General features: G+C 30.8%; 2 protein-coding genes across 2 annotated transcripts; both read left to right on the top strand.

Moving 5' to 3' along the window:
- The first annotated feature begins 6,795 nt into the window (after positions 1–6,795).
- Positions 6,796–12,716, top strand: LOC108466797 (agamous-like MADS-box protein MADS9). Its single transcript, XM_017767160.2, has 7 exons — positions 6,796–7,045; positions 7,159–7,225; positions 7,690–7,751; positions 7,841–7,940; positions 8,110–8,139; positions 8,332–8,376; positions 12,323–12,716. Exons 1-7 carry the CDS (start codon positions 6,858–6,860, stop codon positions 12,458–12,460), a joined length of 630 nt encoding a protein of 209 aa, XP_017622649.1. The 5' UTR covers positions 6,796–6,857; the 3' UTR covers positions 12,461–12,716.
- A 3,537-nt stretch (positions 12,717–16,253) lies between these two features.
- On the top strand, positions 16,254–19,193 carry LOC108466265 (uncharacterized). The gene is made up of 6 exons (XM_053025144.1): positions 16,254–16,692; positions 17,131–17,221; positions 17,510–17,673; positions 17,763–17,791; positions 17,924–17,972; positions 19,079–19,193. Exons 2-6 carry the CDS (start codon positions 17,161–17,163, stop codon positions 19,094–19,096), a joined length of 321 nt encoding a protein of 106 aa, XP_052881104.1. The 5' UTR covers positions 16,254–16,692; positions 17,131–17,160; the 3' UTR covers positions 19,097–19,193.
- The last annotated feature ends 2,504 nt before the right edge of the window (positions 19,194–21,697 follow it).

The following is a 21,697-nucleotide window of genomic DNA, read 5'->3' as shown; positions in this document are numbered from 1 at the left end:
AGTGTAAAAACAACGGTGGCGGTGAGATTAAATAATGTAGCGTGAAACAAAAAGAAAGTTAAATACACCTTAATCTGGTTGAATTTAATCATAGAAAAATTGATAATTCAAATATGTTCCACTCAAATTTAAAATTAATTGAATAAAAATTTATTCAAATCCAAAATATCTCATTTTTAAAAGGATATTCTAATAAAAATAATTTCTATAACTCGAATTATAAAATTATTTTACTTTAATTTATATATCGTAATTGTTATATTAGTGTTAGTACAAATTTCTGATGAGAAAAATCTCGAACACACGAACGAAACTCGAACAGAAAAAGAAGAAATAGGACAAGGCTCCAAGACGTGTATCAAGCCACTATCTTTAAGGTTATATTCGCCCCCACTTATCTTCGGTGTGCAAATGAGTTCCAAGCAAATTACCAATGAAGCCAATGACTATTTTCGATTTGCACTGATGAGAATAGTCCACTACGCACTGAGCAATGTATAACAAGAAAATTTCTACAAAGGATTTCTGTAGAAATACTTTATAGAATAATCTAATAATATTAGAAAATGAAGGAAGGAAAGAAAGAACATTAGAATTTGTTGGTGTGATTTCAAAATGAAATCCCATTCCTATTTATAGGAATTTTCATGTCTCTTCATAGAGACATCTTTCAATAGGTGTCTTTTGAATAATAATATCTTTAAAATAAACATATAATTATTCATTTAATATTATAAATATTCAAATAATATTATTTAAATAGTTATAATTCTTTTCAAAAATCAAAAATATAAATTTTGATTAATTACACCCATTCATTTATAGTTATTGGAACACTATCAATATTTGAAAATGTTCTAACAATCTCCCCCCATTTTCAAAATATTTTAGATTTTGATATTCTTGGAAATCAATTTGCATAAATGAAGGTATCTTACAATTGAACATTCACTTAGTGAAAACATGTTAAAATTAATTGAAATTGCATGGTAGACTAAGCTTTGAACCAACTATTCCATTTGATTAACTGAACACCTCTCACACAATGATTTCAACATCGGTCAATGCATAGTATCTAAGGACACTGTTATGGCCATGTGTCTGTGTCCTCTTTCATAAGTGCTGCTAGAGCCAAGCCCTTGAGCTCCAAGAAGCGGCTACACTTCCACTCACATAGGTAGATCCCATCAAGAGTGTTCCCGGCCGTAATTATAACACTCTAACATATTTATGTTATGGGTCCATTAAGAGTACATTACTCATCCTTCCTTTATCATTACGGATACCTAGCACTTTAATCTTAGGATGGATTTATTTATAGTGCCAACAGGCACATACTAATGATGTACTTTGTCTCATTGAACTCAAGACTTAACGTTATACTAAGCGTTGAGTCGAGTTTCCATCATGGGTGACTCTAATTAATAGGCTTGAGTCCCACCCTTTTTGAGGTCCTTTTTACTACATCTCTAGAAAGACTTTTTGCCAAATTTTTACTTGACCTCATATAATAAATAGTGATCACTCCATCAGAGATTAATTGTCAGACATAACGATGTCTTAATCCAATGTGTCTAGACTTTCCATTATATACTTGGCTATATGCCTTTACTAGAGTAGCCTCACTATCACAACAGATAAAAATAGGCGAAACTGGCTTAGGCCATAAAGGTACATCATAAAGCAAATTTTTTAACCATTCTGCTTCTTTAAATACAACGGCTAATGCAATAAATTTTATTGCCATGGTGGAATCAGTAATACATGGTTGTTTCTTGGAACCTCAAGAAATGGCTCCTCCACTAAGAATAAAGATCCATCCACTAGTAGATACATGATCTTCCAAACTTGTAATCCAACTAGCATCCGAATACCCTTCTAAAACTGGAGAATATCCATTATAACACAATACATAGTTAATAGTTTTCTTTACGTACCTAAGTACGCTATTCAAAGCTTGCCAATGCAAACTACTTGGATTACTTGTGTACCTACTCAATTTCCCAACAACATCTGTAATATTTAGTCTTGTACAAGTCATTATATACATAAGACAACCAATTAGACTTGTATATTTCAATTGATCAATTTTCCTACCAGTATTAGATACTAATTTTATTTGAGGATCCATGGGTGTAGATGCTGGTATACAGTTGAAAAGATAAAACTTTTTAAGCACCTTTTCAATGTAATGTGATTTTGATAAAGCTATAGTGCTTTCATCTCGGGTTATTTTAATCCCAAGAATAACATATGCTACACTCATATCCTTCATAGCAAAGTTGTTTGACAAGAATTTTTTCATGTTTTCTATTTGTTCTAAATCTGTGCCAAAAATGAGCATGTTATATACATATAAGCAAATTATGACATATTTTTCATTTTCAAATTTGCTATATATGCACTTATTGGATTCATTTATTTTACAGCCATTAGCTAAAACAACCTTGTCAAACTTTTGGTGCTATTGTTTTGGTGCTTGTTTAAGTCCATATAAAGATTTAACAAGCTTACATACCTTATGCTCTTGTCCTGGAACAATACATCCTTCTGGTTGTTCCATGTACACTTCCTCTTCCAATTCACCATTTAAAAATGCAGCTTTAACATGCATTTGGTGAACAACCAAATTATATATAAAGGTGAGTGATATTAAGAGTCCAATTGTAGCAACTCTTGCTACTGGAGCATAGGTATCAAAGTAATCAATACCTTGTTTTTGTGTAAAACCTTTGGCTACCAACATTGCTTTAAATTTATCAATGGTTCCATCGACCTTCATTTTCTTTTTGAAGATCCATTTACAACCTATTGGTTTGGAACCCGATGAAAGATCAACTAAGTTCCAAGTTTGATTTCTCATTATTGAATTCATCTCATCATTTATTGCTTCTTTCCAAAAAGTAAAGTCTTGAGATTTCATTGTCTCTTCAAATGTAATAGGATCAGATTTCGTATTATAACAATAAGGCATCTTATTGCATATACTTTCACCTTTTCCTTCTACAAGAAACATAAAGAAATCTAGTCCAAAATCTTTGACCATTTTAAACCTCTTGCTTCTTCTTAATTCTTGACAAGATTCATCATTATTATCGATTTGTTCCAATGGAATCTCATTCTCATTTGAAGAATGAACCAATTGTTGTGGCTGTAATTATCCTGAAATAAAATTAAATCTATTTTCATAAAAAATAGCATCTCTTGATTCAGCAACATATTAATTTAAATTGAATCATTTGGTTCAATTAACATGAACCTATATGCCTTGCTATTATGTGCATATCCTATAAATATGAATCTAATTCCTCTTTCGTTTAGGTGTTGGAACTTTGACAATAACTCTACAACCCCAAACTTTTAAATAATTAAGGTTTGGTTTTCTTTTCTTTCATTGTTCATAGGGGGTTATTTTAGTTTTCTTATTAGGAACTCTATTCAATATATGACAACCTGTTAGAACGGCTTCTCCCCAAAAACCTTGTCCAAGACATGAATATGATAACATTGAATTTACCATTTCAGTCAAGATCTATTTTTTTTTTCAACTACACCATTTTGTTGTGGTGTGTAAGAGGTTGACACTTGATGGACAATTCCAATGGATTCAAAATAACTTAGATTATAATATTCTCCACCTCTATCTGATCTTAAGCACTTGATAAATGATTCACACTGAAGTTCAACTTCAGATTTATAAACTTTAAATTTATCAAAGTGCTTCATCTTTTGAATGCAATAAATATAAATAACAATATCTAGAACAATCATCAATAAAAGTAACAAAGTATTATGCATGTCACATAAATCACTATGTATCAATACAAGCAATTTTATTTTCCTTTTAACCTTAGGGAAAGGGTTTCTCGTAATTTTAGTCAATATACATATATTGCATTTTCAATATTATTATTAAAAATAAGAATTAAATCTAACTTATACATGTCATTCAATTTTCTATAATTCAAATGACCTAATCTATAAAGCCATAAACAAAAAGATTCAACCATATAACCGAAATAGTATTTTTATTCTTATTAATAATATTAAGTTTGAACATACTCTCATACATATACCATTTACATACAAAAATTCCTCTATTAAACAAAATAAACTTATCTACCTCAAAAACAAGTTTGAAACCAAACTTGTTCAATAAACTTCCAGACACTAAATTCTTCTTAACTTCTGGTACATAATATACATCATTTAAGGTTAAAATCTTTCTAGAAGTGAATTGTAGTTCAACAGACCATTTGCCTTCGATTGCTGCGGTGGAAGAATTTCTCATGTACAAGACACTGTCATTGTCACATTGTGTGAACTTAGTTAACATGCTTTTGTCTTTACACACATATTTGGTTGCTCTGGTACCAATCCACCATGTATTATCATCTTGTGCCATATTAATTGCAGATATCATTGCAATGAATTTTTGTTATTATTAGCCCTAGAAGATGATTTCTTCTTTAAAAATCGACATTCATTCTTGAAATTTCCCGGCTTACCACAGTGATAACATTAACCCTTTTGTTTCTTTTTGAACTTAGGTGCTCTATCAGTTTGTTTGAACTTTTTCTTGAATGATTTAGTAGTCTATACATCCTCCGTAACATGTACTTTGGCATTTTCAGAATTTAGGTTTTGATCTTGGTTTTGATATTCTTCTTCAATACCAAGATGATTTACCAATGCCTCAAGAGATATTTCCCTTTCTTATGTTTTGGACTTCTTTTAAAGTATTTCCAAGATGAAGGAAGTTTGTCTATTATGAAGGATACAACAATCATTTCATCCATTTTCATATCATATTGTTTGAATTGATTTAGCATCTTTCAATATCACGAAATTATTCCATAACAGAATGACCATTAACCATTTGATAATTATTGAAACGACTAACAATAAATTTCTTACTTGTAACATCTTCGATCATGTATCTTGTCTCCAATTTGTCCCATAATTCTTTAGTGGTGACCTTGTTTTGGTAGGTGTTGAACAAACCATCAGATAAACCATTCAATATGTGGCCCATGCATATGTAATCAGCATTGTCCCATTTTTGTCTTTCTCGGGTTGCAGCAACAGATTTGTTTTCATTCCCTTCAAGTCTTAGAGTATTCAAAACATAAGCAATCTTCAAAGTTGATAATATGAAGTACATCTTTTTCTGCCATCATCAAAAATTGTCACCATCAAACCCATCAAGTTTGACAAAGTTGGAAGCCAACTCCCTTAGTGTTCCACTTTCATGTGTTGTGGTAGTCATCATGAAATATAAACTTAAAATTGTTAGTACAAATCTCCGGTGAGGAAAATCTCAAACATACGAACAGAACTCGAACAGAAAAAAAGAAATAGGACAAGACTCCAAGGCATGTATCAAGCCACTATCTTTAAGGTTGTATTCACCCCCACCTATCTTTAGTGTGCAAATGAGTTCCAAGCAATTAACCTCGAGTATACAATGGAGCCAATGACTATTTTCGTTTTGCACTGACGAGAATAGTCCACTATGCACTAAGCAATGTATAACAAGAAACTCAATTTCTACAAAGGATTTCTGTAGTAATACTTTATAGAATAATCTAATAATATTGGAAAATAAAGGAATGAAAGAAAGAATATTAGAATTTGTTGGTGTGATTTCCAAATAAAATTCATTTCTATTTATAGGAATTTTCATGTCTCTTCATAGAGATATCTTTCAATAGGTGTCTTTCTAAATAATAATGTCCTTAAAATAAATATATAATTATTCATTTAATATTATAACTAGTCAAATAATATTATTTAAATAGTTATAACTCTTTTCATAAAATCAAATAATATAACTTTTAATTAATTACACCCATTCATTTATAATTATTGAAACACTATAAATATTTGAAAATATTCCAACAATTAGAAAGTGACAGAATTTGCAATTATAATTTAGCATATATTTGGAAGGTCATACACAACAATGGATAGGTTGGAATTCAACGTTCTTCATTTTCACAAATTTATAATGTATTATATTTAAAATTTTTATATTTGTACTTTATCTAAATATATAATAATATAATGTAACTATTGGAAAATGAAAAATAATTTATATTAGAATCATTTTAAAGATAAAAATATTATTATAATTCGTCTCTATTAAATTTTTTATACTTTTCATATCTGTTTTAATTTAGGTCTATAATCAAAATTCGTAACAAAGTTAAGACCCTAGTCTCACCACGTGGATTTCAGTCCCATGTGTAGTTTGTTCATATAAATATTTAATATTATCTCTAATTTAATTTAAATTTAATTTAATTATTTTAATTAAGTTTTAATCCATGCCGAAATATTTTATTTACTGCAATTACCTTTAATAATAATTATTCATATTAAATTTAATTTAAATATCATTTTGCGTGTCAAACAAAGCCATCCTACAAAATTCTTTGTTGTTCCCTTCTCCTCGTTGTTTACCTACAAGCCTGGTCTAAATTTCCATTTTCAAAAACCCTAACCCTAAACGCTTTCCTTAACCTATTACTATATTACTAGCTGTAGTCTCATGGAGGCTCATACAGACCAATGGTTAACAAGGTTAAACCTAAACTCACAAAAGATCGATATTTCTTTTCAACAAAAGAAAAAAAAAATATATAGCAGATTTGTATTTGTTTTTTAAAGGCAAATGGCTTGGCCTTATCAATAACCCTGAAACAAATATGTCCCTACTATCACACTTCGAAAGTTCCCTGTCCTCCAAACCTGAAATAGAATGTTTCCCTGTTACTTTTTACTCTTTATGACTTGTCTCTCTTCAAACCTCATTTTCTGCACCAACCAAAAAAAAAAAAAGAAGAAAAAGAAAGATGGGGAGGGGGAAGATTGAGATCAAGAGGATTGAGAACTCAAGTAACAGGCAGGTTACTTATTCAAAGAGAAGGAATGGGATTATGAAGAAAGCTAAAGAGATTACTATACTGTGTGATGCTAAAGTTTCTCTTATTATCTTTGGTAGTTCTGGCAAGATGCACGAGTATTGCAGCCCTTCTACTAAGTATAGTATATCAACCTTTATTTCCTCCTTGCTTTTTCTCACCCTTTTTCTGTACTTTCTTCTTGATTGGTTTTCTGTTTTTTGAAAAAAATAAAAATCCTAATATGGTGAAGTTTGGTCGATATTTTGGACCAATATCAGAAGACTTCAGGGAAGAAGTTATGGGATGCTAAACATGAGGCAAGTTTGTTTCTTTTCTTTGTTTTTTCTGAGTTTTCTTCCATATGAACTATGAATTCCTTAAATGGATCCACAAGTGGGATAATATATATATATATATTTATTTTCTTTCTCAATAAAGTGGGATGATCTAGTAATTTAGACCTTTATCTCTCATGCATATATATATATATGTATATATATAACATCTATGAACAGATCTAGTACTAAATGTTATTCTCCACCTTCCTTTCCTTTGTAAAAATTAAAGTAACTATATGGGAGTTAGTTTGAAGGCACAAAACAATAATGGATGTAACAGATCTCAATGTAAGATCTACCTAGTTCATGATGGTAGCTCTAGGGTTTCTTGGTCTAAACCACAAATTTAACCAACATATTTATTATAAGCTCATATCTAAATATGATTTTTCTTGTGATTTGTGAGAGATAGTTTTTCTTCTCTTAAAACAAAAACTCTGCAGAATCTCAGCAATGAAATTGATAGAATCAAGAAAGAGAACGATAACATGCAGATTGAACTGAGGTATATATGTCTACACTTGTCCATCTATGATATGTTTCTTTGGGATCTATGTTTTTTTGTGTCTTAGTTGTTGAAGTATTTTTCTACAGGCATTTGAAAGGGGAGGATATCACCTCTTTGCCTTACAAGGAGCTGATGGCCATAGAGGATGCCCTTGAAAATGGGCTTACCTATGTTCGTGGCAAACAGGATAGTAGATTTTGCCTTAATTACTTACATAACAGTACTCTATTTTTCCTTCAACATCACTAAATACACACACATATATATATATCTTCTTTTTTTTTTGAAGGAATATATATATATATATCTTTGAGTTAAAGCTTATCAATCTCTCTTTTCTTTTTCTTTCGTACAGATGGATGTCCTTGATAAGACATGGAAAAATGTATGTATACAGTATTAATTACAAGTAGCTTACAGTTTTTCTTTCCGTTTTTTGATTATTGGTTCTTAATAGATGATATAATATTAGAATTACTTTTGATTTGCTTATTCGACACGCACAAATATGTATTCTTAAGTAGCATATGTGAAGTGAAGCTTTTATTTGCCTAACTTTATTGTGTGCTTCTCTTAGACCAAATTCCTGGAGGAGGACTACAAGCAGCTCAGTTTCATTCTGGTATTCATTCTCTTACAAAGCATCTTTAGCTATTCAAATTTTCATATACAGATTAATTCTCATTGTAGACGCTGTACTTCAAGAAAACTATTGATGCAAGGTCTGATAATGAAGTTACAGGTGATTTACATTGTGATAATACCGAGAGCCACTAACGAAGTATCCATAGAGTATAGATAATAATGAGTGCTTGGTTTTTGGCGGAGGAGACCCTAAGGTTTTGGGGTCTTCTGTGGGGGGCCTTTTTGGATCCGTTGAATAGAGAACTTACTTTTAAGCCCTAAGAATAGGGTCATGGTTGATTAGATTTATAGGTGTCTGAATTGATTTAATGTAACTAGTCAAGGCATAGTTTTGTGTTGAGGAGTTGGTATTGGAAAATGATGAACACAAGTGCTGGTCTTATTAAGAAAATTGTTTTAAGATTTGATGGCCTTCCTTATTAAGTTTTGTTTTTCTTTGGCGAGGGTTGCTTGGTAAGATCTTTATAGGGTATAACAATTGCTAACGATTGCCAATAATTGGCCTTCTCTAAAGTTCTTAGAACGAAGTAGGTTGTGGAGAGAAGAAATCATAGAGACGGAGGTTGAAGTCATGTTAGCGTTGAGGATACCAAGTTTCCTTATTACAAGTAGGACAAGTTGAGTGATGCTTCGACAGATGAGAACTAGTTTTTCCTTCCTCTTTACTCATTTGAAGTAGAGTTTGATTTGTTGTTTCTGTTGTGCTATCAAACAGAGTGTGTGCTATTAGATTACGAGATTGTTCTAGGTCAATTAGTATTGTGTTTGACTTTAAGTCATTATTAGAGGTTCTGTTTGAATGAAAGAATTTTGAATTACGTGGGAGCAGATGATCTTCCTTATTTCAAGTAGCATTTTGATTTACACTTGTGACTTAGCTCTACGGAGGGAGGTGGTTAGGATCTTTTGGCAAAAATGATGCTTGGCGAAATCGTCGAACATGCAAACTTTGTTCGAAATTATATGACCTTATCTAAAATGAATGGTTTGGCAACGTAGGATTGATGACTTTGTCAAGCAACATTTTAAGCTATAGGATCCTGATCACCTATTAGCCACTACTTTCTAAGGCTAAATCATGAGATAAGTTCATTTGCTATCACGTCATTCAAACTTCTTTTGTTCAAATATAACCTCCAAAAATGACCATGATCAAGAGATCGCTCAACTTGTGACAAACTCTTGAGCATCCATAACAGGAGTATAAGAACAATCCTTGTAGGAAGTAGGAAAAGGAAACTCATCTCCTAACTGGTCCATATGTAAGTTGCCTCAACCTAAACCCAAAAGTGAATTACCTCACATCACAGAGCAACATATTTCTCAACTTTTCTTCTCATTGGAAATTTTGAGAGTAAATAAAATTTTAAAATTACTAGCATGAGGTGATTCACACTTATTATAATTTAAAAAGAAAGCCATCAAAAGATGCCAAGCACACCCCGCCAATTGACCTGGAGCAATCTCCTAGTCTGATGGCACAACAACAAGCCAAGGATTCAACTATAGATGAAACCTTGCTTAAAATAAGTAAAGGGGAAAGAAAAAGTGTCTGCCGAAGCATTACTAACTTGTGAGAACTATATTATAAAATCATACTTGTAATGTGGTAACTTGATACTGACAACCTCCACCACCTTCGATCTGGCACAACACTCACAAACACTGCTTTCTATCAAAACATCAGGATCCTCGAAGGAGGGTTTGTGTCAATCGGTGGAACAACTATAAAACAAGAAAGCAAAAACAAAAAATAGAAGAAATAAGAAAAAAAAGGCTTTAAAACTTGTAGTTATCTAGGTAGGAAAACCAAGTGACAAAAAGCTCATCAGTTGTTATAACAAGCATGTAGCTATCAAAACACATTAAATACATCACTAACTGCACCAGTCAACAAATGCCACGTCAAAAGCTGACAAAACTCACTAAAACATCAAGTGGAAATTCAGGAAATGACCATAAAAAAACCAAATGTTGCTATGATTTCTTCTCGGCACAACATACATCGCTACAACAACCTAACCAATTAGTAGCCTCGGAGAAGGCCACTTCATAACGTTAAGTTCCTTGCCAGGTGACCAGTGCTTGTCCGTCCATCATTTCCTAATACCATCTACTAGTCATATCAAGTCAACTTAGGCACCCGTCAATCTGACCAACTGCCACTTAACTTCTAGGCTTAGACGGTATTGTCTTTATTCAAAGGACACACAAGAGGGCTCAAAACCTTATATAAAAGCTCCTCTTCTCCACCGAAAGAGGGCCAAGCACTCATTATTACTGATATTCTGCGCATACTTCACCAAATACTTAAAAAACCCCTCAATGGCTTTCAATACCACCACGATAGCCCTCCTCATCCTCTATCATAAAGTCTTGTATCAACAAAAAAAGCATATAGTATGTATTAATGGAGTGGGAAGAAAACAGTGATCATAACTTGAAAGTTTTGGCTTTATTTTTTGCATGTAACTAAAGAAGCTATAAAAAAAAAAGGCAAGAAGTAATATATAGGAATATCTCAAATAGCATGTAGATTTTTTTAAGATTTATTCTGGTTTTGGATCAAATATATCATGATTATTGGTCCAACAGTTCATTCTAGTATAATAAGTTACTGATTGAGGAGGGCAGAAATGTTATGTCATCCCGCTCAATCAGCCAATTTGGTTATAGCTAGGGTGGTCTATATTTACTAGTCGACCTATGCTAATTTTCATGAAGCATTAAATCTCAAACTTACACATCAATTTTGATTCATTTGCAATATAATATATAAATTTTAATTTAATGAATTATATACATAAAGCTTTAGTTTTGATTCAATTGTGTTTTTATTTTCGCTTAAGAAAAAGTTAATAATATATTTTCAGTTTGTTTTTTCAAGTCAATTGTAAACCTTTATAAATAAAGATATTTTCATTTATTTTTATATTGAGTAAATATAATTGTTTATCTATACAACAAATAAATTTAAAATGTATCTCATTGATAAGAGTGTAAGTGATTTATGAAAATTGAACTAAAACCAAATTTTCATGTATACAATTGCACAAAATCAAAGTTCATGCATAACATTACATATTCAATCAAAGTTCATGTATAATTTATCCATGAATAATAACGGAAAAAAAGTGGTCTTGGTTCCCATATGTTGGGACTACTCAATGCTATATCAATTTAGCTTTTAGGGTGTGTTTAGTTGGGTGAAAAAGTGACGGGATGGAAGGAATGAATGGAAAAATGAAAAAATAACTAAAATTTGAGTTTCCTTGGTAGGAAAGAAAAGTGAGAGGAAAGAAATAGGAAAGATTGTTTTCTATCCTGATTCATAAAAATCAATCCTTCCAAATAGGAGAGATATGTTAGTTTAAAATTATGCATTTTTTAAATGTTTTATTCTTTCTTTTTATTTTTCAACTTTTTCAAGCAATGAATTAAAAAAAATTATCTTTTCTTTTAATTTTTTATCTTTCTTATCAGGCACAGAAAAATTATATTCTTCATATTTCTATTTTCCCTCCCTTTCAATTTTCGATCTTTCTAATTTTCTTTCCACCCAGCCAAGTATGCTGTAGCAAAAGAACTAAAAAAGCACAATGCATATGGCAGAACCTTGTTGAGTTGACATAACCCTAAGGGGAGCATACAAAAGGGAAAACTTTTCTCCTTTAACCATTGAAAGCCCTTAAGGCTAGCAAGGATCTTTGGTAGATCAGTGATTTCCTCTATTCTATCCCTGTATTGTAATAAATAATAATGTAAATGTTGCTAGTCCTAGATAATAGTATATAAATATAAACATGCATGCATATTCCAATATAATGTTATTCATGTTTTGGTCTGAAACTCATCATCATCATCAATATAGTCTGATTCCATAAAGCACTTGTATAATCTCTCTTTTAATTAATATTTTGCAGAATCAACAACAAATGGCTTACGAAAGTGCAAGAGAGCAGATGGATCATGGATACCAGCGAGCCCGGGACTACAACTCACAGATGTCTTCCACCTTCCAAGTGCAGCCAATGCAGCCAAACTTACAAGAGAGAATGTAATAACACTGTGAATTGGGGCATATGCTGAAGCCTGAAATTCTCTCAAGCTTGCTTTCTGGTGATACTATGATAACATTTTATCTGAATATTTAATTCCAGGGATGTGATATGATCTTAAACTCATGCATATTTACCTCTTGTAATAATTTCTAAGTTGTATTGCAGTCCCAACCATGAACTTGTTTTATATTGCTGTATCTATTCTCAGTGTCTTTATGAAACTATAGACTGGTATTTCTGCTTGCTAGCAAATCAATCCTTTACTTTGATTTTCAATATTGTTTCTATTTTTATTTTTATCTTACAAATTTCTTTTGATTTTAAATGGGATAATGTCCTTTAGAGTGTTAAGGAAGTTCTTAACAGGATAGTTTTAAAAAATCTGGTGAAGTATTAAAATTCTGCCTTAATATCAATGGAGTCTAAGCTTAGTATCCGCATTATTGATAATGTAGGAGCATATGAATTTGAGTGCACTGAAGTGAATTATCCTCAAATTTATGAGTTGGAAGGACTATGGGTAGTTTTAGACATTATGTAAAAAAGAACAAGATATGAAAATCACACAATTTTTATTGTATTTTCAACCACATTTAGAATGAATTTGGATATCTATTTATTCAGCTTTATTTTTACTAGCATTTTTTTAATATTTTAAATAAATTTTATTATTTTATTTTTTAGATATATGCTAACGTGCTTTTTTATTTAAAAATACAAACAATGTATTAGCTTCTTATTGCTTTCATTAGTCATGTCAACATTTGTTAACAATCAAATTGGTCAACGATAATTTTTGTCAATGAAAGAGTTTAATTGAGTTTTTGTCACTAAAGGCTCAAGTAAACACATTTTTATAAAGACTTAATTTATTTCTTTACTAAGGATTTCTTTAACCTTAAAAATCAATTTAATATTTATATCAAGGCCTAATATAATATTTAGTATCCGAACTTGACATATTTTCTTAATTTGACATTTAAACTTTTTGGTCTAATTTTGTACCTTATAATATTCTCACTTTAAAAAAATATATTTATGATAAAAGTCCTTAAATAAGTGATCTATAAATAAATAGTAGAAAAATAAATTGTGATAGTTTTTAGAGGAAACTGTCATACATGAAAACATAGAGAATTATTAATAGGAATATGTGGTTAAGTTAAAAATTCGATATTGAGTTCGAGACTAAATTGAATAAGTTAAGAAAGTATAGAGACTATAAATTACAATTATCCTAAAGATTTAATGAAAATTTTACCATTACCGTTTCATGATTGCTTTTAAACAATATTTTTATTAAATACATATTATTTAATATTTTATTTAAAATATCATTATTTTATTTATTTACTTTACTTTATTATTCACTAAAGTTGAGGAAGAAAAAATTATTTCATCATTTTCCTTTAAAATCAAGCATAAAGTATGGTTTTTCTTCAAATTTTAATAGATTTTGAATCTTTGAAGCTTGTTTTTATATATATATATATATATATATATATATATATATATATACCAATAGTTTTATTTTATTTTATCAAGTATATTGAAAGTTGTCATTAAATGACATTGATGGAAGTTTAGAAAACTTAAGTGAAATAGGTATATTTTTTGATAGAAAGTGATTAGAAGATGAATTCTAGCTTGTTAAAAATGTGAGGAAGAAATAAAAATGGATGGAAAGTTTACTTGGTACATTTGGCCATGGGGAAGGGGAAGTAGAGAACCTTGGCCACTTTGTGTAATATTGGAGCTAAATGATAACTTGTGAACCAGTGAGTATTCTGGTGAAAAAGGAATTGAAAATGGATAATCTAGTCGAAAGATATACGAATTTTGGACTAGGAAACTTAAGTTATCAACTTAATTAACCATGCATATTTAAGTTTATTTTTATTAGTTTTAGTATTAGAATGAATAAATGACATTATTTCGTATTGAATTGCTCCTATTGTAGCTAAAAACGAAGCGAGCATCGTAAAAGAGAAAGGCAAAGAGAAGGAGCAAAGTGATTGAAACTTCGGTTTGTGCTAATATATTATTTTCATTACATAAAGCTTTAGAACATTTAGTTTACTATGACTAGTTATATTTATTTTATTTTTATGAGTTTTGGATGAGTTTGAATGATTTAGTTAATATTTATAAAATTATATTTTGAGATGAAGACTACGTTTTTCAAATGATTGAATTAGGAAATTCATGGTTATAATTTGAATTTGAGTATTATGATTTTATACTACAGGAAAATAGGGCTTTAGCGGCGTTTTTTGTTAAAACGCCGCTAAAAATAGAGCAATAGCGGCGTTTTACCAAAAACGCCGCTAAAAATCAAACATAGCGGCGCTTTTGGTAAAACGCCGCTAAAAACCAGAGCATTAGCGGCGCTTTCGATAAAACATCGCTAAAAGTCATATAATCCCTAAAACACTAGACCCCAAAAAAATAATAAACACTAATCTATAACCCTTAAAACACTAAACCCCTAAATCTTAAAAACCCTTAAAAACTAAACTATAACCCCTAAAACCCTAAACTCTAAAAAACATCATATGCATGTTGATGTGTATATACATAGATATTAATGTAAAAGCTTATGTTCATAATAAATTATGGAATTAAAACTGAATGGGGTTTGAAACGATATCACATACAATTAAAGAATTTCAATTTGAAAGAGTGTAGCTTAAAACTTAGTGGGGTTTGAAAGGGAAGAAAAAGGTCTAAACCTTTGAAACATGAACTACAATTGAACAACATTGGTGTGTTGGCATACAAATTAGATGACATGTTTGATGGTATTGGGATGTCACCCAACTATTGACTGAGTCTTAGCAATTAACATTCAACGCCAATTGTGAATTGTGAATTTATTTAAATTTTCATTTATGGATGTAATTTAATTATGATTTTAGGGTTGTTTTAGCAAAAATTAATAACTAATATTATTATCTAAACATGAATTATCATCAAATTAACTCTAAAATCCTAAACTCTTAAACCCCTAAACCTAATAAAACCCTAAACACTAATCTATAACCTTTAAAACCTTAAACCCCAAAAAACATCATATGGATGTTGATGTGTATATACATAGATATTAATGTAAAAGCTTATGTTCATAATAAATTACGGAAGCAATACTTAATATTGATTAAATTTATTTTTGGGTTTAGGGTTTAATATTTAAGATTTAAGGTCTATGATTTAGGGTTTTATGGTTTAAGGTTTAATGGCCATGGGTAGTATGTTAATCTCAAGTGAATCATATTCAATTAAATCTTAAATCCTATAATTAATATATATTTAGGGGCATAAGTAGGGGGTTGAAAGGGTCTTTGCCCTTCTAAAATGAAAAATTTTCCATTTCGATTTTTTGAAATTTTTAAAAATTCTAAAGGTAAAATTGCACTTCATCCCTTTGAATAATGGAAAATTTTTGATTTAATCGTTTCAAAATTATAAAAATATATGCTAAAATTTAATCGTTTAAAGTTTAGATGATAGGGGGTAAGAGTTAAAGGTTAATGGGTAAAAGTTTAGGGTTTATGTTTTATGACTTAAGGTTAAGGGTTAAGATTAATGCTTTTATTTTCAAAAATATTTAATCTAAATCATTTGATATATTTAAATATTAGATTTAAAAAAACATTGATAAATAAATAAAATTTTGATAATAAATAAAAATAAAATATAAAAATAAAATATATAAAATAGAGATTAGTGGCATTTATATAAAAACGCCACAAAAATAAGCAATAGTGGCGTTTTTTAAAAAAACGCCACAAACGATCATTTTACTTAAAAAAAAATAGCGTCTTTTTATTTCCAAATTCTCTCTCCTTTCGAAACCCTAATATTTTCCCCTAAAATTAGTATCCTCAAAACTCCCTTTTCACACACGCCGTTTTCATCGGTTTACCTTGGAACCCATACGATCCCTTCCCCTTTCCCTTTCCCTTTCCCTTTCCCTTTCCCTTTAGTTTTGAAAAAACCCATACGATACCTTGGAACCAAATGCAGCAATTAATCACAGGGGATAACTTGTTTAGCATAGTAAAAAATATGGTAATCGAAGTTTTGGATCCTTATTTAGGAAGGCTACAGAACCAAAAGCTCACAAATCCTGTTAGTATTCATGGAGATCCTGAATCTAGCAGAGGAGCTGAGATTTGCAACAACATACAAGTAATGAGGTTTTAAGGGCTCTATTGTCTCCTCAATCTAAGGTATTTTCTTTTATCATATTCAAAAGTTATATCTTTATGGGGTTTGATTTCTCTTTCATTTCTTTGGACTTTAATTCTTTTGTTAATGGAGTTTCTAGTCACATAAAGCTTCAAAGGTTGAATCCGTTCTTCTTTCAATTGGGTTATTTGATGCTGAATAAAAGATTTTTGTTCTTCTTCTTTTTTTTTTTTACGAGTGGAAAATTTTTTTAATCTTCTCTAAACGTTATTGATGCTTAAGGAAACAAAGACTTGACATTGTTTCTTAGTATTGGTCTTGTTCTGTTGTTTTTAACGTATTTTGTATAGTTCTTTGCCAGTGTTATCTCATATGTAAGTTCTCTTTTCAGCCCAATTTTCTGTTTCTGCTTTTCTTTTTTTGTTTCGACCGTTGAAGTTTTAGTTTTTGTTAATTACACCATGTTGGTGTTGGTTTAGGTGTCAGGAGGAAGGTATTTTCGTCCTGGTATGGTGGCTTTACCACAGGATTCCCTGAATGTGCCCCAGAATGCAAAGCCTACAACCAATGGTTTGTACATCATTTTTAGCCTTTTTAGGATTTTATTAAAATCATTCGTATATTTATGGACAAGAATTTCCTCAAGTTTTTGTCTTGCTAGAGTCTTTATAACTCTGGTATTTGATTTAACACTATTTGGTAACTTAAGAGATTGTGGTAGAAATTAGATTATACTCTTTGCTCGTGTTTTGAATACACTTATTTTATGTCATTCAATGACTTGATGCACTGCGCTGGTTCTTGAATCCTTGTTTTTGTGTTTGAAAACTCTCTAAATAATCAATCCAAACTTGTCAGGTAATCATTCTAAAGGGCATGCAGGTAAAGTTCGAAGTGCAGAAAATGGAAGAGTGGGTTTCATCTATCAGGAGCAAATAGAACCATGTCATCTAAGTTCATCGATCTACTATGGTGGCCAAGACATATACATTCGGTCCTGTAGTGACCAGGACTCTGGATTGGTGAGTACCTCAAAAAACCTCTGGAGTATTCCTTCTGCATTTAAATTTTGATTTACCAATCTACTAACATGTTTTTCATAACTTTCTAGAACGATGATAGTGAAGGAGATCAATCGGGGTATGCATCAATAGGAAATTAGTGGGAAGGTGTGGTTGTCTAATGGGGTCTTTATATTATGAGAAGCATAGCATATAACTTTTTTAACTCAGGTTGATATCTTTGTTTTTTGTTTTTCTTCTTTTTCTGCAGGACCTGTCTATTATTGAGAGTTCACTTGCCAATCTACGTGCATATCAAGGTTAGATATTCACTGGAATTTCCAATCAATATGCTTATATAAGGTGTTGTTGTTGGTACTGCATTAAACCCATTTCTCTATTAATCATCACTTAATAGGTAAGACCTTTAAAACCTGAACCAATTCTTCGACAACTGGTAGTTAAGAGTGTTAACCCTGCTTGGTCTAACCACCATCACTACTAAACTGATATTTAACTGTATTGTTTAACCTTTAAGTAAAGTAATTTGAAGGTGTATAAGCGAATTCTTAATGCTCTCCATGCGCAATTATGTTTCTCTCTTCATTTTTTCTTTAGATACAAATGGCTGGCGAGTAACTCATTGTATTTTCATTGTTTTTCTGATACACTTGCATATTCTTCCTTAACAGGTACATTAGGAAGATACAGATAGTAGTTCGATCTGTTTCTAGCTACATACATGGAACTGGACTACAGTAATCAGACATTGCGGATAGCACTATAGTTATTTGGCTCCCTTCTTCGACTTGAAGGATGAGACTTGTTCTTTTCTTTTCTTTCTTTTAATTCTGTTAAGCATATCTACTTAAGTGACTTCTTGATATACTTTGGCTTACAGGTGCATACTTTGGCTTTGAAGGTCGTATAAGTGTTTAATAAAGAGAAAACCATTTTATGTGTTAAATGCTAAAAATTTAGGTGTTAAATGCTGCAATTTATGGTGTCTGAAAGTTGTGATTTATGATATTCGAATGATGTATTTTAAGTTGTTTGAATGTGTTAAAGAGTTGATTTAATATAATGCTTAATGGTTGTTTATTGTTGTTCAAAGCATGATGAAATAAACATGTTACTATGCTTAATGTATTTTAAGACTGTTACTATGTTTCTTCTGGCTATTACAAGTCTGATTCAAATTCTCAGGGTCGTAGCAGCATAGTGCAGTCTTGGAGACTGCTGCTACTGCAGGACCGTTATGTTTCATCTCACTGACCTGTTTATGTCGCTTTGAGCCTTTAGCATTGCTTGATTTCTGTCCTATTGTTCTTGAGACTAAAGGGAGAGGAATTTGAGTCTTCTATATATATCTGATGCAATGTTTTATGCTGTTTATCTTGTCTCATTTGTTATGTCCTATGTGCAGCTTTGCATATTCTCATAGAAATTTGTTTGGAAGAAACCAAAAGCTTAATATTTCCTTAGAAAGGGGCCAAATCGACTCTATATTCCACATTAACTATACAGACCCATGGACTGAAGGAGATGATAAGAGGACATCTAGAACAATAATTATCCAGGTGGGTTTTGCTTTTACTTTTTAAATAATTGGAAGGTTGATTTCTACATTGAGCTCTCTCTCTCTTTTTTTTAAAGAATTCAAGAACCCTAGGGACACTTGTGCATGGTAACCAACATGACAATAGCAGTCTGAGCATTGGCCGTGTAACAGCTGGTATTGAGTTTAGTCAAGCACTGAGGCCAAAATTATTTCCATAGCTGTCGTTCTGAGGCACTACAGCTTCAGGTGCTTTTTACTTCTTTACTTTTCTTCAGTATTGAAGAGTCTTCTTATATTCTCTGTTTTCAAACTTCTTTCTCATCCTCGCTGAAAACTATCCCAAGCTCTTCTAGTTCCTTAAACTTGTATGCTTCATGTTCTACCAACAAACATATGCATGCTTAAACATGAACAAAATGATGTATGAGTACATAATTGGCTTATCTGTTTGATGCATTTTTGATAACCTAAAACATGTTGATGTAACAACGTTTGATTGCTAATCACATGATTTTCACTTTTGTTTTTTCTTCAATAATGATTGATTGCTAATGTAACAATGTTTTTATCTTGATGAGTCCCGAGTTTATCCATTACCAGTTTGATTTTGACATGAGTCCCTTAAACATGAAACTGGACTTATGCTTGTCACTTATTTACAGCTACAGTAGCATTTACGATTAGCCTAGCATCAGTTTTTTTATTATGGGTTTACTTTTTACTGATTTCACTTTCATTACAGTAGATGGTATAGCTAATTTCCTTATTTTGCTCAGTCAGGTGACCGAGATTCCGTTTAACAATTTTCTTTATTGCTGGAACAGGTCTTAACCAAGATCAAGATCAAAGAACTTCACTAAGTTATATATGCAGGCATTGCAATGAGAGGTGATGATGATTTGGCATTATATTCTCACCAGGATGAATTTTATTTTAAAAATTGTAATACTTTGTGTGTTTTTTTATGTATTAAATTACATATTGAATCAATGTTATGTATTAAATTTAAATTCATTAATTTTTATATTTAGTTTTGAAGTTTAAATTTTAATGGAAAATTTAATTTAATTAATATTTTTATTTATCCTTAAAATTTTAAATTTGTTTAAAGTTTAAATTTCAAAAATTAAACATAATATAATATTTAACATAGAAATAAATATTATTTAATTAAAATAAAATAATTTTTTGAAGTTCATGATTTTTAGCGGCGTTTGTGAGAAAAGCGTCGCTAAAGGTCATGATTTTTAGCGGCATTTGTGAGAAAAGCGCCGTTAAAGGTCATGATTTTAGCGGCATTTTTGGGAAAAGCGCCGCTAAAAGTCATGATCTTTAGCTGTGTTTTTTGGAAAAGCGCCGCTAAAGGTTATGGTCTTTAACGGCGTTGTAAAAAAAGCGTCGCTAAAAGTCATGGTCTTTAGCGGCGTTTTTTTAAATAAACGCCACAAATTTTTGCTGCGCCTGTTATAGAGGCGTTTTTTTGGCGCTTGTGAAAACGCCGCTAAAGACAAAAAAAACGCCGCTAAAATTCTGTTCTCCTGTAGAATTTAGATTATTGAACAAGAAAATGTTTAATATGTTTTGAATTGGAAGTCTAATTTTACATTAGGTGATATATGATTTGAATGTGAAATGAAACTAAAATGAAATTGAATTGAAACGGATCATGAAACTTGGTTTTTACCTCGCTACACTAAGTTAGACTAAATCAGATATAGTTGGCATGTCATAGAGTCTTTATATAAGAGGATTTAGATCTCCCTAATTCCCAGAGGGTCAAGGGAGAAAAGGCCAAATTGGGAAGTTTTTATTATTGCTAGCCCCAATTCCTAGGTGGTCGTGGGCAGTCTCAATTCTTAGAGAGCAGTGGACTACTTTGATAGCCACCATTGTTGAATAACTCGAGGTGGCGGATTCGTATATCTGGTTATGAATCTAAACTTTAATAAGGGGTCTAAATTAAAAAAAAAAGCAAAAAAAATTAAATTTATTTGAATTTTCATATTGTGCAAATTAAATTAATTACATGATTTTGAATTTGATTAAAAAACCTATTTTTACTCGGTTTGTCAATATCGTAATATTAAAGTTTATTAATATTAGAATTTTATTTTATTGTGATGTTATTAATGATATTTATAATCATATTTTGATTTCTTGCTATCAAGTAATTTATATTCAATACTCATGTAATGATTTATACGATATTAGCACCACTGAGTATAATTACTCAGCGTATAGTTTGTCTATTTTTCTGTGCACAGGTGGTTATGTTTGTTAGGTAGTTTTAGTAGCATCCCAAGATCAGTTCAAACAATGTTGATGAAAAGTTTACTTTATAATTTATATAAATGGCACGTACCTAGGCTTGTATATATATAATATTGTGTCGTAAACTGAATTTAAACATTTTTCCCTATGTTTTCTTTGCTATGCACCTAGGCTTGTACTTTATAACTAATGTTTTGATGAAATAGCAAAGCG

The sequence above is a fragment of the Gossypium arboreum genome, chromosome 2, assembly GCF_025698485.1.
Source record: "Gossypium arboreum isolate Shixiya-1 chromosome 2, ASM2569848v2, whole genome shotgun sequence".
NCBI lineage: Eukaryota > Viridiplantae > Streptophyta > Magnoliopsida > Malvales > Malvaceae > Gossypium > Gossypium arboreum.
This window is presented reverse-complemented; position numbering and strand designations above follow the sequence as displayed.

Bases quoted from the DNA above. Each gene is read 5' to 3' on its own strand.
- LOC108466797 (XM_017767160.2), top strand. From the start codon at position 6,858: ATGGGGAGGGGGAAGATTGAGATCAAGAGGATTGAGAACTCAAGTAAC. The intron at 7,046-7,158 runs GTATAGTATATC...AATATGGTGAAG, and splicing joins TATTGCAGCCCTTCTACTAA to TTTGGTCGATATTTTGGACC. The intron at 7,752-7,840 runs GTATATATGTCT...ATTTTTCTACAG, and splicing joins AACATGCAGATTGAACTGAG to GCATTTGAAAGGGGAGGATA.
- LOC108466265 (XM_053025144.1), top strand. From the start codon at position 17,161: ATGGTGGCTTTACCACAGGATTCCCTGAATGTGCCCCAGAATGCAAAG. The intron at 17,674-17,762 runs GTGAGTACCTCA...ATAACTTTCTAG, and splicing joins GTGACCAGGACTCTGGATTG to AACGATGATAGTGAAGGAGA. The intron at 17,792-17,923 runs GTATGCATCAAT...CTTTTTCTGCAG, and splicing joins AGTGAAGGAGATCAATCGGG to GACCTGTCTATTATTGAGAG.